General features: G+C 44.6%; 1 protein-coding gene across 1 annotated transcript in view; it reads right to left on the bottom strand.

Annotated features, from left to right (window-relative positions):
• Positions 1-15,000, bottom strand: part of LOC129815761 (semaphorin-3D-like) — a 145,118-nt gene that overhangs the window by 37,857 nt on the left and 92,261 nt on the right. The window contains exons 3-5 of the mRNA XM_055869853.1: positions 8,228-8,388; positions 7,934-7,996; positions 6,447-6,566 (exon numbers count right to left, since the gene is read on the bottom strand). Of these exons, the coding sequence (XP_055725828.1) occupies positions 6,447-6,566; positions 7,934-7,996; positions 8,228-8,388 (344 nt within the window). The remainder of the gene's footprint in view (positions 1-6,446; positions 6,567-7,933; positions 7,997-8,227; positions 8,389-15,000) is intronic.

Raw genomic sequence — 15,000 nt, 5'->3', positions numbered from 1 at the left:
TAATAATTTTCATACAGTATAGTCTAGTGAGGGTGTATATGGTGTGTACTATACAGTATAGTCTAGTGAGGGTGTATATGGTGTGTACTGTATATACAGTATAGTCTAGTGAGGGTGTATATGGTGTGTACTATACAGTATAGTCTAGTGAGGGTGTATATGGTGTGTACTATACAGTATAGTCTAGTGAGGGTGTATATGGTGTGTACTATACAGTATAGTCTAGTGAGGGTGTATATGGTGTGTACTATACAGTATAGTCTAGTGAGGGTGTATATGGTGTGTACTATACAGTATACTTGGCCACGCAGGCGTGGGTGAACAGGGAGTACAGGAGCGGACTAAGCACGCACCCCTGAGGGGTCCCCATGTTGAGGGTCAGCGGAATTGTTGTTGTTATTGCCTACCACCGGCCCGTCAGGAAGTCCAGGATTCATTTGCAGAGAGAGGTGTTCAGACCAAGGGTCCTGAGTTTAGTGATTCTCTTGGAGGGGACTATGGTGTTGAACACTGAGCTGTAGTCTATCAACAGAATTCTCACATAGTTATTTCTCCTCTTGTCCAGGTGGGAGAGAGCAGTGTGAAGTGGAACTGAGATTGCATCATCTGTGGATCTGTTACGGCAGTATGTAAATTGGAGTGGATCTAGGCAGTCTGGGATGATGGTGTTGATGTGTGTCATGACCAGTCTTTCAAAGCACTCTATAATTACAGATGTGAGTGCTACAGGGTGATAGTCATTTAGGCAGGTTACCTTTGAGCTTTTGGGAACAGGGACAATGGTGGTCAGCTTGAAACATGTTGGGATTACCGACTGGGACAAGGAGAGACTGAAAATGTCTATGAAGACACTTACCAGCTGGTCTGCGCGTGCTTTGAGAACAAACCCTGGTATTCCTTCTGATTGTTAACCTTTTAAAACGTTTGCTCACATCGTCCATGGGGAGTGAGTTCACACAGTCATCCAGACAAAAAGTAGATAAACTTTAGTCAGAGTTTAGTCAGAGAGATGGAACAGAGAGTTTAGTCAGAGTTTAGTCAGAGAGATGGAACAGGGAGTTTAGTAAGAGTTTAGTCAGAGAGATGGAACAGGGAGTTTAGTCAGAGTTTAGTCAGAGAGATGGAACAGGGAGTTTAGTCAGAGTTCAGTCAGAGAGATGGAACAGAGAGTTTAGTCAGAGAGATGGAACAGGGAGTTTAGTCAGAGAGATGGAACAGGGAGTTTAGTCAGAGAGATGGAACAGGGAGTTTAGTCAGAGAGATGGAACAGGGAGTTTAGTCAGAGAGATGGAACAGAGAGTTTAGTCAGAGAGATGGAACAGGGAGTTTAGTAGGAGTTTAGTCAGAGAGATGGAACAGGGAGTTTAGTCAGAGAGATGGAACAGAGAGTTTAGTCAGAGTTTAGTCAGAGAGATGGAACAGAGAGTTTAGTCAGAGTTTAGTCAGAGAGATTGAACAGAGAGTTTAGTCAGAGTTTAGTCAGAGAGATTGAACAGGGAGTTTAGTCAGAGTTTAGTCAGAGAGATGGAACAGAGAGTTTAGTCAGAGTTTAGTCAGAGAGATTGAACAGGGAGTTTAGTCAGAGTTTAGTCAGAGAGATGGAACAGAGAGTTTAGTAAGAGAGATGGAACAGGGAGTTTAGTCAGAGTTTAGTCAGAGAAATGGAACAGGGAGTTTAGTCAGAGTTTAGTCAGAGAGATGGAACAGAGAGTTTAGTCAGAGTTTAGTCAGAGAGATGGAACAGGGAGTTTAGTCAGAGAGATGGAACAGGGAGTTTAATCAGAGAGATGGAACAGAGAGTTTAGTCAGAGAGATGGAACAGGGAGTTTAGTCAGAGTTTAGTCAGAGAGATGGAACAGAGAGTTTAGTCAGAGAGATGGAACAGAGAGTTTAGTCAGAGAGATGGAACAGGGAGTTTAGTCAGAGTTTAGTCAAAGAGATGGAACAAGGAGTTTAGTCAGAATTTAGTCAGAGAGATGGAACAGAGAGTTTAGTCAGAGAGATGGAACAGGGAGTTTAGTCAGAGAGATGGAACAAGGAGTTTAGTCCGAGTTTAGTCAGAGAGATGGAACAGGGAGTTTAGTCAGTGTTTAGTCAGAGAGATGGAACAGGGAGTTTAGTCCGAGCTTAGTCAGAGAGATGGAACAGGGAGTTAAGTCCGAGTTTAGTCAGAGAGATGGAACAGGGAGTTTAGTCAGAGAGATGGAACAGGGAGTTTAGTCAGAGAGATGGAACAGGGAGTTTAGTCAGAGAGATGGAACAGGGAGTTTAGTCAGAGAGATGGAACAGGGAGTTTAGTCAGTGAGATGGAACAGAGAGTTTAGTCAGAGAGATGGAACAGGGAGTTTAGTCAGAGAGATGGAACAGGGAGTTTAGTCAGAGAGATGGAACAGGGAGTTTAGTCAGAGAGATGGAACAGGGAGTTTAGTCAGAGAGATGGAACAGAGAGTTTAGTCAGAGAGATGGAACAGGGAGTTTAGTCAGAGTTTAGTCAGAGAAATGGAACAGGGATTTTAGTCAGAGTTTGGTCAGAGAGATGTAATGGGGAGTTTAGTCAGAGTTTAGTCAGAGAGATGGAACAGGGAGTTCAGTCAGAGTTTGGTCAGAGAGATGGAACAGGGAGTTTAGTCAGAGTTTAGTCAGAGAGATGGAACAGGGAGTTTAGTCAGTGTTTAGTCAGAGAGATGGAACAGGGAGTTTAGTCAGAGAGATGGAACAGGGAGTTTAGTCAGAGAGATGGAACAGGGAGTTTAGTCAGAGTTTAGTCAGAGAAATGGAACAGGGATTTTAGTCAGAGTTTGGTCAGAGAGATGTAATGGGGAGTTTAGTCAGAGTTTAGTCAGAGAGATGGAACAGGGAGTTCAGTCAGAGTTTGGTCAGAGAGATGGAACAGGGAGTTTAGTCAGAGTTTAGTCAGAGAGATGGAACAGGGAGTTTAGTCAGTGTTTAGTCAGAGAGATGGAACAGGGAGTTTAGTCAGAGAGATGGGACAGGGAGTTTAGTCAGAGTTTAGTCTGAGAGATGGAACAGGGAGTTTAGTCAGAGAGATGGAACAAGGAGTTTAGTCAGAGTTTAGTCAGAGAGATGGAACAGGGAGTTTAGTCAGTGTTTAGTCAGAGAGATGGAACAGGGAGTTTAGTCAGAGAGATGGAACAGGGAGTTTAGTCAGAGAGATGGAACAGGGAGTTTAGTCAGAGAGATGGAACAGGGAGTTTAGTCAGAGAGATGGAACAGAGAGTTTAATCAGAGAGATGGAACAGGGAGTTTAGTCAGAGAGATGGAACAGAGAGTTTAGTCAGAGAGATGGAACAGGGAGTTTAGTCAGAGAGATGGAACAGGGAGTTTAGACAGAGAGATGGAACAGAGAGTTTAGTCAGAGAGATGGAACAGGGAGTTTAGTCAGAGTTTAGTCAGAGAGATGGAAAGGGGAGTTTAGTCAGAGTTTGGTCAGAGAGATGGAACAGGGAGTTTAGTCAGAGTTTAGTCAGAGAGATGGAACAGGGAGTTTAGTCAGAGAGATGGAACAGGGAGTTTAGTCAGAGAGATGGAACAGGGAGTTTAGTCAGAGTTTAGTCAGAGAGATGGAACAGGGAGTTTAGTCAGAGTTTGGTCAGAGAGATGGAACGGGGAGTTTAGTCAGAGAGATGGAACAGGGAGTTTAGTCAGAGAGATGGAACAGGGAGTTTAGTCAGAGAGATGGAACAAGTAGTTTAGTCAGAGAGATGGAACAGGGAGTTTAGTCAGAGTTTAGTCAGAGAGATGGAACAGGGAGTTTAGTCAGAGTTTAGTCAGAGAGATGGAACAGGGAGTTTAGTCAGAGAGATGGAACAGGGAGTTTAGTCAGAGAGATGGAACAGGGAGTTTAGTCAGAGAGATGGAACAGGGAGTTTAGTCAGAGAGATGGAACAGGGAGTTTAGTCAGAGTTTAGTCAGAGAGATGGAACAGAGAGTTTAGTCAGAGAGATGGAACAGGGAGTTTAGTCAGAGAGATGGAACAGGCAGTTTAGTCAGAGAGATGGAACAGGGAGTTTAGTCAGAGAGATGGAACAGGGAGTTTAGTCAGAGAGATGGAACAGGGAGTTTAGTCAGAGAGATGGAACAGGGAGTTTAGTCAGAGAGAAGGAACAGGGAGTTTAGTCAGAGAGATGGAACAGGGAGTTTAGTCAGAGTTTAGTCAGAGAGATGGAACGGGGAGTTTAGTCAGAGTTTGGTCAGAGAGATGGAACAGGGAGTTTAGTCAGAGAGATGGAACAGGGAGTTTAGTCAGAGAGATGGAACAGAGAGTTTAGTCAGAGAGATGGAACAGGGAGTTTAGTCAGAGTTTGGTCAGAAAGATGGAACGGGGAGTTTAGTCAGAGAGATGGAACAGGGAGTTTAGTCAGAGAGATGGAACAGGGAGTTTAGTCAGAGAGATGGAACAAGTAGTTTAGTCAGAGAGATGGAACAGGGAGTTTAGTCAGAGTTTAGTCAGAGAGATGGAACAGGGAGTTTAGTCAGAGAGATGGAACAGGGAGTTTAGTCAAAGAGATGGAACAGGGAGTTTAGTCAGAGAGATGGAACAGGGAGTTTAGTCAGAGAGATGGAACAGGGAGTTTAGTCAGAGTTTAGTCAGAGAGATGGAACAGGGAGTTTAGTCAGAGAGATGGAACAGAGAGTTTAGTCAGAGAGATGGAACAGAGAGTTTAGTCAGAGAGATGGAACAGGGAGTTTAGTCAGAGAGATGGAACAGGGAGTTTAGTCAGAGAGATGGAACAGGGAGTTTAGTCAGAGAGATGGAACAGGGAGTTTAGTCAGAGAGATGGAACAGGGAGTTTAGTCAGAGAGATGGAACAGGGAGTTTAGTCAGAGAGATGGAACAGAGAGTTTAGTCAGAGAGATGGAACAGGGAGTTTAGTCAGAGAGATGGAACAGGGAGTTTAGTCAGAGAGATGGAACAGGGAGTTTAGTCAGAGTTTAGTCAGAGAGATGGAACAGGGAGTTTAGTCAGAGTTTGGTCAGAGAGATGGAACAGGGAGTTTAGTTAGAGTTTAGTTAGAGAGATGGAACAGGGAGTTTAGTCAGAGTTTGGTCAGAGAGATGGAACGGGGAGTTTAGTCAGAGTTTAGTCAGAGAGATGGAACAGGGAGTTTAGTCAGAGAGATGGAACAGGGAGTTTAGTCAGAGTTTGGTCAGAGAGATGGAACAGGGAGTTTAGTCAGAGTTTAGTTAGAGAGATGGAACGGGGAGTTTAGTCAGAGTTTAGTCAGAGAGATGGAACAGGGAGTTTAGTCAGAGAGATGGAACAGGGAGTTTAGTCAGAGAGATGGAACAGGGAGTTTAGTCAGAGTTTAGTCAGAGAGATGGAACAGGGAGTTTAGTCAGAGTTTAGTTAGAGAGATGGAACAGGGAGTTTAGTCAGAGTTTGGTCAGAGAGATGGAACGGGGAGTTTAGTCAGAGTTTAGTCAGAGAGATGGAACAGGGAGTTTAGTCAGAGAGATGGAACAGGGAGTTTAGTCAGAGTTTGGTCAGAGAGATGGAACAGGGAGTTTAGTCAGAGTTTAGTTAGAGAGATGGAACGGGGAGTTTAGTCAGAGTTTAGTCAGAGAGATGGAACAGGGAGTTTAGTCAGAGAGATGGAACAGGGAGTTTAGTCAGAGTTTGGTCAGAGAGATGGAACAGGGAGTTTAGTCAGAGTTTAGTTAGAGAGATGGAACAGGGAGTTTAGTCAGAGTTTGGTCAGAGAGATGGAACGGGGAGTTTAGTCAGAGTTTGGTCAGAGAGATGGAACGGGGAGTTTAGTCAGAGTTTGGTCAGAGAGATGGAACAGGGAGTTTAGTCAGAGTTTGGTCAGAGAGATGGAACAGGGAGTTTAGTCAGAGTTTGGTCAGAGAGATGGAACGGGGAGTTTAGTCAGAGTTTGGTCAGAGAGATGGAACGGGGAGTTTAGTCAGAGTTTGGTCAGAGAGATGGAACAGGGAGTTTAGTCAGAGTTTGGTCAGAGAGATGGAACGGGGAGTTTAGTCAGAGTTTGGTCAGAGAGATGGAACGGGGAGTTTAGTCAGAGTTTGGTCAGAGAGATGGAACGGGGAGTTTAGTCAGAGTTTGGTCAGAGAGATGGAACGGGGAGTTTAGTCAGAGTTTGGTCAGAGAGATGGAACGGGGAGTTTAGTCAGAGAGATGGAGGGTGTATATGGTGTGTATATGGCCCCCCCCTCTCTCTCCTTTCCTCATCTCAGTGCTGTGTCCCAGGTCTATGTAGGTGCATTGTGGGTGGTAGGCCCCGGTGCCACAGACGTACACATGCCCCCCCCCCCCCTCCCCTCCCTCCCTCTCTCTCCTTTCCTCACCTCAGTGCTGTGTCCCAGGTCTATGTAGGTGCATTGTGGGTGGTAGGCCCCGGTGCCACAGACGTACACATGCCCCCCCCCCCCCCCCTCCCCTCCCTCCCTCTCTCTCCTTTCCTCACCTCAGTGCTGTGTCCCAGGTCTATGTAGGTGCATTGTGGGTGGTAGGCCCCGGTGCCACAGACGTACACATGTGTCTTATTGAAGGGCTGGAGGAGACGCACGTAGTTGGCGCAGTCAGTCTGAAACAACGATAGGATTTACATTAAACATACGTGACACACTTCTACAGTACAGTCATAGTCAACAGAGATTAAACATTATATATAAATGCCATTTAGCAGATGCTTTTATCCAAAAGCGACATACAAAGTGCATACATACAGTACGAGTGCATACATACAGTACGGGTGCAAACATACAGTACGAGTGCATACATACAGTACGAGTGCATATATACAGTACGAGTGCATACATACAGTACGGGTGCATACATACAGTACGAGTGCATACATACAGTACGAGTGCATACATACAGTACGAGTGCATACATACAGTACGGGTGCAAACATACAGTACGAGTGCATATATACAGTACGAGTGCAAACATACAGTACGAGTGCATACATACAGTACGAGTGCATATATACAGTACGGGTGCATACATACAGTACGAGTGCATACATACAGTACGAGTGCATATATACAGTACGAGTGCATACATACAGTACGAGTGCATACATACAGTACGAGTGCATACATACAGTACGGGTGCATACATACAGTACGAGTGCATACATACAGTACGAGTGCATACATACAGTACGAGTGCATACATACAGTGCGAGTGCATACATACAGTACGGGTGCATACATACAGTACGAGTGCATACATACAGTACGAGTGCATATATACAGTACGAGTGCATACATACAGTACGCGTGCATACATACAGTACGAGTGCATACATACAGTACGAGTGCATACATACAGTACGAGTGCATATATACAGTACGAGTGCATATATACAGTACGAGTGCATACATACAGTACGAGTGCATACATACAGTACGCGTGCATATATACAGTATGAGTGCATACATACAGTACGCGTGGCCCCAGCCAGAATGAAACCCTCAATATTGACGTTGAAAGTACCAACTGAGCTACAGAGGACCACCCGGAATCCTGTTCTTCTACCCACCAGCCTCATTAACCAGTTCGCTATCTTTGCCTCAAGGCCAAATTATTCATGAAGAAATCGACCAAAACAATTGATTGAAACTTGTCAGATTAGAATCACCTGTTGCCTCTGGTTGTTATTGTGTGTAAATGTCAGTCAGGTCCCATACAGAGGGATGAGAACCTACCCGTCTCCCCTGGGTCTCATAAAACACAAAACAACAGGACCATCAATAAAGACAAGCCTTGTTTTAATGATACACTATGAGGGATACTTGGCCTTGTCCCAATAATGTACTATGAGCGTGCCAGAGGACTACTAAATAAGGCCTCAGATCCTCAGAGCACCTAAACAGCTTTGTGGGAAAGTTCATCCCATGTTGTTTATCCATGTTTGTTCTGGCTCTTAGAGCTGTTGTTACTTACCGACAGGTTCTTCCCTGCCAATCTGCAGTGTTCCACGTGTTCCTCCACAGCTGGCCAGTAAATCTAAAGGAGGGAGGGAGGGATACAGGTGAGGCATAAATATGGATACGGTACGCCTTTCATCATTACTTTATGATACCCCTCTGTGTTTTATTGAGAACGTGGCGATCTAAGAGAACACAGTTGGGAAGGCGCCTTGACTGATTCAAAACAGAGTCATGGTAATGTCATGGTGCCGGCCTTAACTCTACATTTACACGTAGATAGGGAGATTCACTGAGGTGCTGTCTGTACCGTGCGTGTAGGAAGAGTCAGGCTGTCCGAGTGGAGAAGGTAGATGTGGTCTCTACCCCCTACCAGGAGCCAGCCACGGTCCTCATCCAGCAGCATGGACTGGTAACCTCCACTCACACCCCGGTCCCAGAACACGCTGGAACTGTTCCTCCAACGCAAGTCTACAGAGAGGGAGGGAGAGAGGCAGAGAGAGAGGCAGAGGGGGGGGGGGGTAGAGGGAGAGAGAGCAGGGGGGGACGGTGGGAGAGATGGCGAGAGAGAGAGGCAGAGGGGGGGGTAGAGGGAGAGAGAGAGGCAGAGGGAGGGAGAGAGGGAGAGAGAGAGGCAGAGGGGGGGGTAGAGGGAGAGAGAGAGGCAGAGGGAGGGAGAGAGGGAGAGAGAGAGGCAGAGGGGGAGGTAGAGGGAGAAAGAGAGGCAGAGGGAGGGAGAGAGGGAGAGAGAGAGGCAGAGGGAGGGAGAGAGGGAGAGAGAGAGAGAGACAGGGAGAGAGAGAAAGAAAGAGGGAGAGAGAGAGAGAAAGGGAGAGAGAGAGATTTAATGTTTTGAAGTAACAGAATCAATTGAATCAGAGTTGGCAGAGAGAAACTATTGGTCAAAAACAAGCACTAAAAAAACTTGGACTGCATTTATCACAACCATCAGTTTGTCCAAACTACATACAATTATAACTCATGTTTTTATTTTAGTTTTCCAAATCTAGTCTGTAGTCTGAGTACATTGACATGATTGATAAACAACATGTCAATCAAAGCTCATTCACTCAGTCAAAACAACAATGAAATCAGCCTCTTTATGAAAATACGGTCCCTGGATACTCAAGTTGGAAAGTACATAGTTGCAATGTGTGTAATTCCAATAAACAGAGCAACTCAATCTCCCCCTTAAAAACAAACACATGTACATCCAGCATGCACGGGGCGAGCAACACCAGCGAACACTCGACAACCTATCTAGGGATCTTGTGTTTAACCAGGCAGAAAATGACCTGCACAAATCACAGCAAATTAACCCTGTAGCCCGGCTTTCCCACTCTGGGCTCTCTCTCCTGATAAATCAAAAGAAAAGCCCTGGCTGCTCAATTCAACTCCAAAACAACTCCTATAAAGTAGATGTTTACAGTGCTATAACCCTACATTATGTCATTTTAAGGGTTGCAGAGAAGATATATGGTAAGTAAACGACTTAATTTATTTATACTTATCCAGCACAAAGGCCCAACACTTTATCAAGACTCTAGACAAAAGAGTCTAGAGACAAGAGACAAGAGTCTAAAGTCCAGAGTCTAGAGTCTAGACACAAGAGTCATAACTCTAACCTTCTGCTGTATAAGACAGCTTTGGAAGAAGGAGGAGGAGGAGGAGGATGATGAGGGCGAGGATGAGGAAGAGGAGGAAGAGGAGGAGGAAGATGAGGACGAGAGAACGAGGAGGAGGACGAGGATGAGGAAGAGGAGGAGGAAGAGGAGGAGGAGGATGAGGACGAGAGAACGAGGAGGAGGATGAGGAAGAGGATAAGGCCTCCTTGGGTCAGTTCCACTGCTGAGGTAGCTATCAACAATCAGTGTCTCATGAAATATGTTTAACAAAAATAACTGGTTTATTTACCAAGTTACCCTTTCCCCAGGTTTACATTTCATGTTAACATAATATTATCTGTGAACCGCTCAAATATCAAATTAAATGTTTCAGCCATAGACTAAACCTTGATTTAATGAGAAGGATGTGTAGGAAAATAATTACGGATAAGCACTGTAAAATCCAACGTATAACTAATAAGACTGGAGATATGTGTGGAAATAAACTATGGTGTCTAACATCTCACCACCCCATCCACATTGTGTTACATTACAGCCTTATTCTATAATGGATAAAAGTTTTTGTTCCCCCCTCATCAATCTAACAACAATATATACCCCACAATGACAAAGCCAGAACAGGTTTTTCTATTTTTTTGCAAATTTATTACAAATTTAAAAAAAAAAAATACCTTCATTACATAGGTACTCAGACCCTTTGCTATGAGACTATAAATTAAGCTCAGGTGTATCCTGTTTCCATTGATCATCCTTGAGATGATTCTACAACTTGATTGGAGTCCACCTGTGGTAAATTACATTGATTGGACATTCAATTGAAAGGCACACACCTGTCTATATAAAGGTCCCACAGTTGACAGTGCATGTCAGGGCAAAAACCAAACCATGAGGTCGAAGGAATTGTCTGTAGAGCTCCGAGACAGGATTGTGTCGAGGTACAGATCTGGGGAAGGGTACCAAAAATGTGCACCATTGAAGGTCCCCAAGAACACAGTGGCCTCCATCATTCTTAAATGCAATAAGTTTGGAACCACCAAGACTCTTCCTAGAGCTGGCCGCCCGGCCAAACTAAGCAATCAGGGGAGAAGGGCCTTGGTCAGGGAGGTGACCAAGAACCCAATGGTCACTCTGACAGAGCTCCAGAGTTCCTCTGTCACGCCCTGACCTTAGAGATCCTTATTTATTCTCTATGTTTGGTTAGGTCAGGGTGTGACTCGGGTGGGAAAATCTATGGTTTCTATTTCTTTGTTGTTTTGCATTGTGTGGTTCCCAATCAGAGGCAGCTGTCTGTCGTTGTCTCTGATTGGGGATCATATAATAGTTGTCATTTTCCGTTTGGGTTTTGTGGGGTGTTTTCTGTTTTGGTTGTTTCCCTGACAGAACTGTGCGTTTTCGGTTTCTCCTTTTGTTTGAGTGTTTTTGTGAACATTAAATTATGAACACTTTCCACGCTGCGCTTTGGTCTCATTCTGACGACAAACGTTACATCCTCGTGGAGATGGGAGAATCTTCCAGAAGGACAACCATCTCTTCAGTACTCCACCAATTAGGCCTTTATGGTAGAGTGGCCCGACAAAGCAAATATATATTTTTTTAAATAATTGACACATGCACCGAATACAGTGAAATGCTTACTTACAAGGCCTTACCCAACAATGCAGTTTTAAGAAAAATATCCCAAAAATAATAAAAGTAACAAATAACTAAAGAGCAGCAGTAAAATAACAATAGTGAAGCTATACACAGGGGGTACCGAGTCAATGTGCGGGGGCACCAGTTACCGCATGGCAAGCGGTATCGGAGCACCAAGTCTAGGTCCAAAAGGCTCCTTAACAGCATCTACCCCCCAAGACATAAGACTGCTGAACAGCTAATCATGGCCACCCAGACAATTTACATTGACCCCCCCCCTTTGTTTGTACACTGCTGCTACTCACTGTTTATTATCTATGCATAGTCACTTTACCTCTACCTACATGTACAAATTACCTCAACTAACCTGTACCCCCACACACTGACTCGGGGGGTACCCCCTGCATATAGCCTCGTTTGTAACGGCCGTCGTTGGAAGGACGAGACCAAGGCGCAGCGTTCTTACAGTTCCACATACTTTAATCACGAAGTGATTGTCACCACAGCCCACTGTCTGCTGATGGAGATGGATGAGGAGCAGCGGACGGTATAAAGTCATGAAGTATCCTCTTCAGCCATCACAGAAGACTTCATGACAGATGTGAAAATTCCTCAGTTCCAACCCAGGGATTCCAGAACCCTTTCTAACCATATTCCAGAACTAGTGGCACTCTGCTCCATTCAGCTCTCTGTCAGAACAAAGCCTTCAGAGCTCAATGGGGGAAAAGTCATGCTTTATCTCTCCTCTCAGTGTCACAGTCCATTTGGACCCACAACATCCTCTAGCAGTAGAGAGCACCCAAGGTGAGACAGTCCATTTGGACCCACAACATCCTCTAGCAGTAGAGAGCCCCCAAGGTGAGACAGTTCATTTGGACACCCAACATCCTGTCTAGCAGTAGAGAGCAGCCAAGGTGAGACAGTTCATTTGGACACCCAACATCCTGTCTAGCAGTAGAGAGCACCCAAGGTGAGACAGTCTGACCTCAGTACTGCACAAAGCAGACGTATATCCTAGGAGGGCTGGTGAGGTCATCTCTATGAACAACTACAAATGAATACATACAGCACTGATCTAATCATCATTTCACATACGCATGCAAACAAATGCACACAGTCACACGGTCACATTTCATGGTACCTTCTAGATCAGTTCTATCCACCTAAATCCACCCTGTTTTTATTATGTCAAGTTACCCGGAAAATAGGAGAGACTTGGGAATTACCAAACATTGAGATTGGCCTACCTCATATATGAAAGGTTTCAAAACAGATGACCCACTCATTGTATGTGTCCTCATTCTAACTGCAAGATATAAATCAGACCTTCTTTTTTTTTTTACAGTTCCGATCAGATCAACTAGTGAGTGTAGCAGAAAATGACACAGATCGGATCTTAATGACTTTACGATGTAATATCTACAGTGACATCAAGGACATTCACATGTCTCGGAAAAAGGGGCTGAATAAGTAGTATTTTCTGGTTAAAGTACATTTGTGGATAACATGTCCCATAACTATGCCATTTATATGATATGATTCAGTCTCTGTGTTATTTCGACATCCTCTGTTTCCTATATGTTGCCGTGCAGAACCAGTTCAAAGCATCACAACCTCTTACGGTTAGGGATAACACGAGGGTTAACTTGCACGCGTTTATTGGCCGTCTTATTGAACTCTCACAGCCCATAACTTACATCTCACTGGACGTTGTGGGAACAGTGTTAGCTTATAGGTGGAATCCTGGATCTCTTTCATTTGGCACCAACTCACAGAAAGAATCACACCCTCTGATCTGAACAGACATAGCTAGGAAATGTGTCCCTAATTAAAAGGAAAATAAAATGTTAACCATTACGAGATAAGAAAGTTCAGGGAGAGTAACAGGGCATGTCCCAAATGACACCATATGCCCTTTGAAGTGCACTACTTTACACCGAGATCAATAGGGCTCTGGTCAAAAGTAGTGCACTATATAGGGAATAGGGTGCCACAGGGCTCTGGTCAAAAGTAGTGCACTATATAGGGAATAGGGTGCCATAGGGCTCTGGTCAAAAGTAGTGCACTATATAGGGAATAGGGTGCCATAGGGCTCTGGTCAAAAGTAGTGCACTATATAGGGAATAGGGTGCCATAGGGCTCTGGTCAAAAGTAGTGCACTATATATAGGGAATAGGATGCAATTTGGGAAGCATCCACAGTCATCATCTATTGGCTGCAGAACAGTCAATCACAGAGTTAGTACGAGGTCACATTAGTAATATGATCAAATCCAGGAACTAGATGCTGAATAGACTGTAAAATCACTTTTAGCCAGACTAAAACATTCAAATACAGACACAGCTATTATTTTGATTTCATTAGTCTATTTTGGAGGTGGATTATCAACAAAAATAAACTGTGGTTGACCTGTTCTTGCACAAGTCTGTTTATTTCCCCACTCTGACAATTTATATATTTATTGATTGATAAACCTTGATCAGTATGGACACAATGTCACTAAGTGGGCCGATGCGGCAGAAGAAGAAACTCAATCTGATCTGATTACATGTGATCGATCAGTGCCCTGGGGCAACGCCAGCGGCCCGGTTTGATTCTGGGGCAACGGCCCGGTTTGAGTTTGGGGCAACGGCCCGGTTTGAGTTTGTTTCAATCTTTAATTTGCCAAGACTCTAAGTGTCTAAAAGGCTGAAGATTTAAGGGGTCAGGGGTTGCTTGGTCAAGGGAACGTGATTACCACTCTCTATACAGACACTAGACTCTCTGTACAGACACAAGGCTCTCTATACAGACACACGGTTCTCTATACAGACACACGGTTCTCTATACTGACACTAGACTCTCTATACAGACACAAGGTTCTCTATACAGACACTAGACTCTCTATACAGACACACGGTTCTCTATACAGACACACGGTTCTCTATACAGACACACGGTTCTCTATACAGAGCAGTAATCCTACATTAAGCCTTTTGGCATGGCTTTGGTCACCCAGGAATGAATTGTATATCCGCACAGGGATCTGACTACATTCCTGTATGTCCGGGAGCATCAAGGAAGTATCTGTGTAGTTAAGCCCAATACGATTTACTACTAATCTGTCTAACCAATTCCAGAGACAGTTTCTTAACGTTGCAAAGTTCTCCTTTTTTCACTCTGAGACTCCATATATCCTTATTTAAGGTCAGTGTTCAGCGTGTTGAGAAATCCTGCATGTTTGTGCGTTGGCGTGTGAATGACGCAGGATAATGGCAAACATTTGTTTAATAAGACCTTCAGAGCAGATCAAACACATGGAACCTGAGAACTGGGTGTGTGCCCAACACCTGTACTGCATACTTGAAGTCGGACAGAGGGTGGAGGAGATTGTTGTTGGGCTGAATTGACCAGCTGAATACATGTAATTCCTTCCAGGGACTTTAACGCTACAGGATAATGGGACTCAGACACACACACACACACACACACGCTACAGGATAATGGGACTCAGACACACGCTACAGGATAATGGGACTCAGACACACACACGCTACAGGATAATGGGACACACACACACGCTACAGGATAATGGGACACACACACACGCTACAGGATAATGGGACTCAGACACACGCTACAGGATAATGGGACTCAGACACACACACGCACTACAGGATAATGGGACTCTCACTCACACACACACACACACACACACACACACACACACACACACACACACACACACACACACACACACACGCTACAGGATAATGGGACTCAGACACACGCAAGCTACAGGATAATGGGACTCAGACACACACAAGCTACAGGATAATGGGACTCT

The sequence above is a fragment of the Salvelinus fontinalis genome, chromosome 18, assembly GCF_029448725.1.
Source record: "Salvelinus fontinalis isolate EN_2023a chromosome 18, ASM2944872v1, whole genome shotgun sequence".
Taxonomy (NCBI): domain Eukaryota; kingdom Metazoa; phylum Chordata; class Actinopteri; order Salmoniformes; family Salmonidae; genus Salvelinus; species Salvelinus fontinalis.
This window is presented reverse-complemented; position numbering and strand designations above follow the sequence as displayed.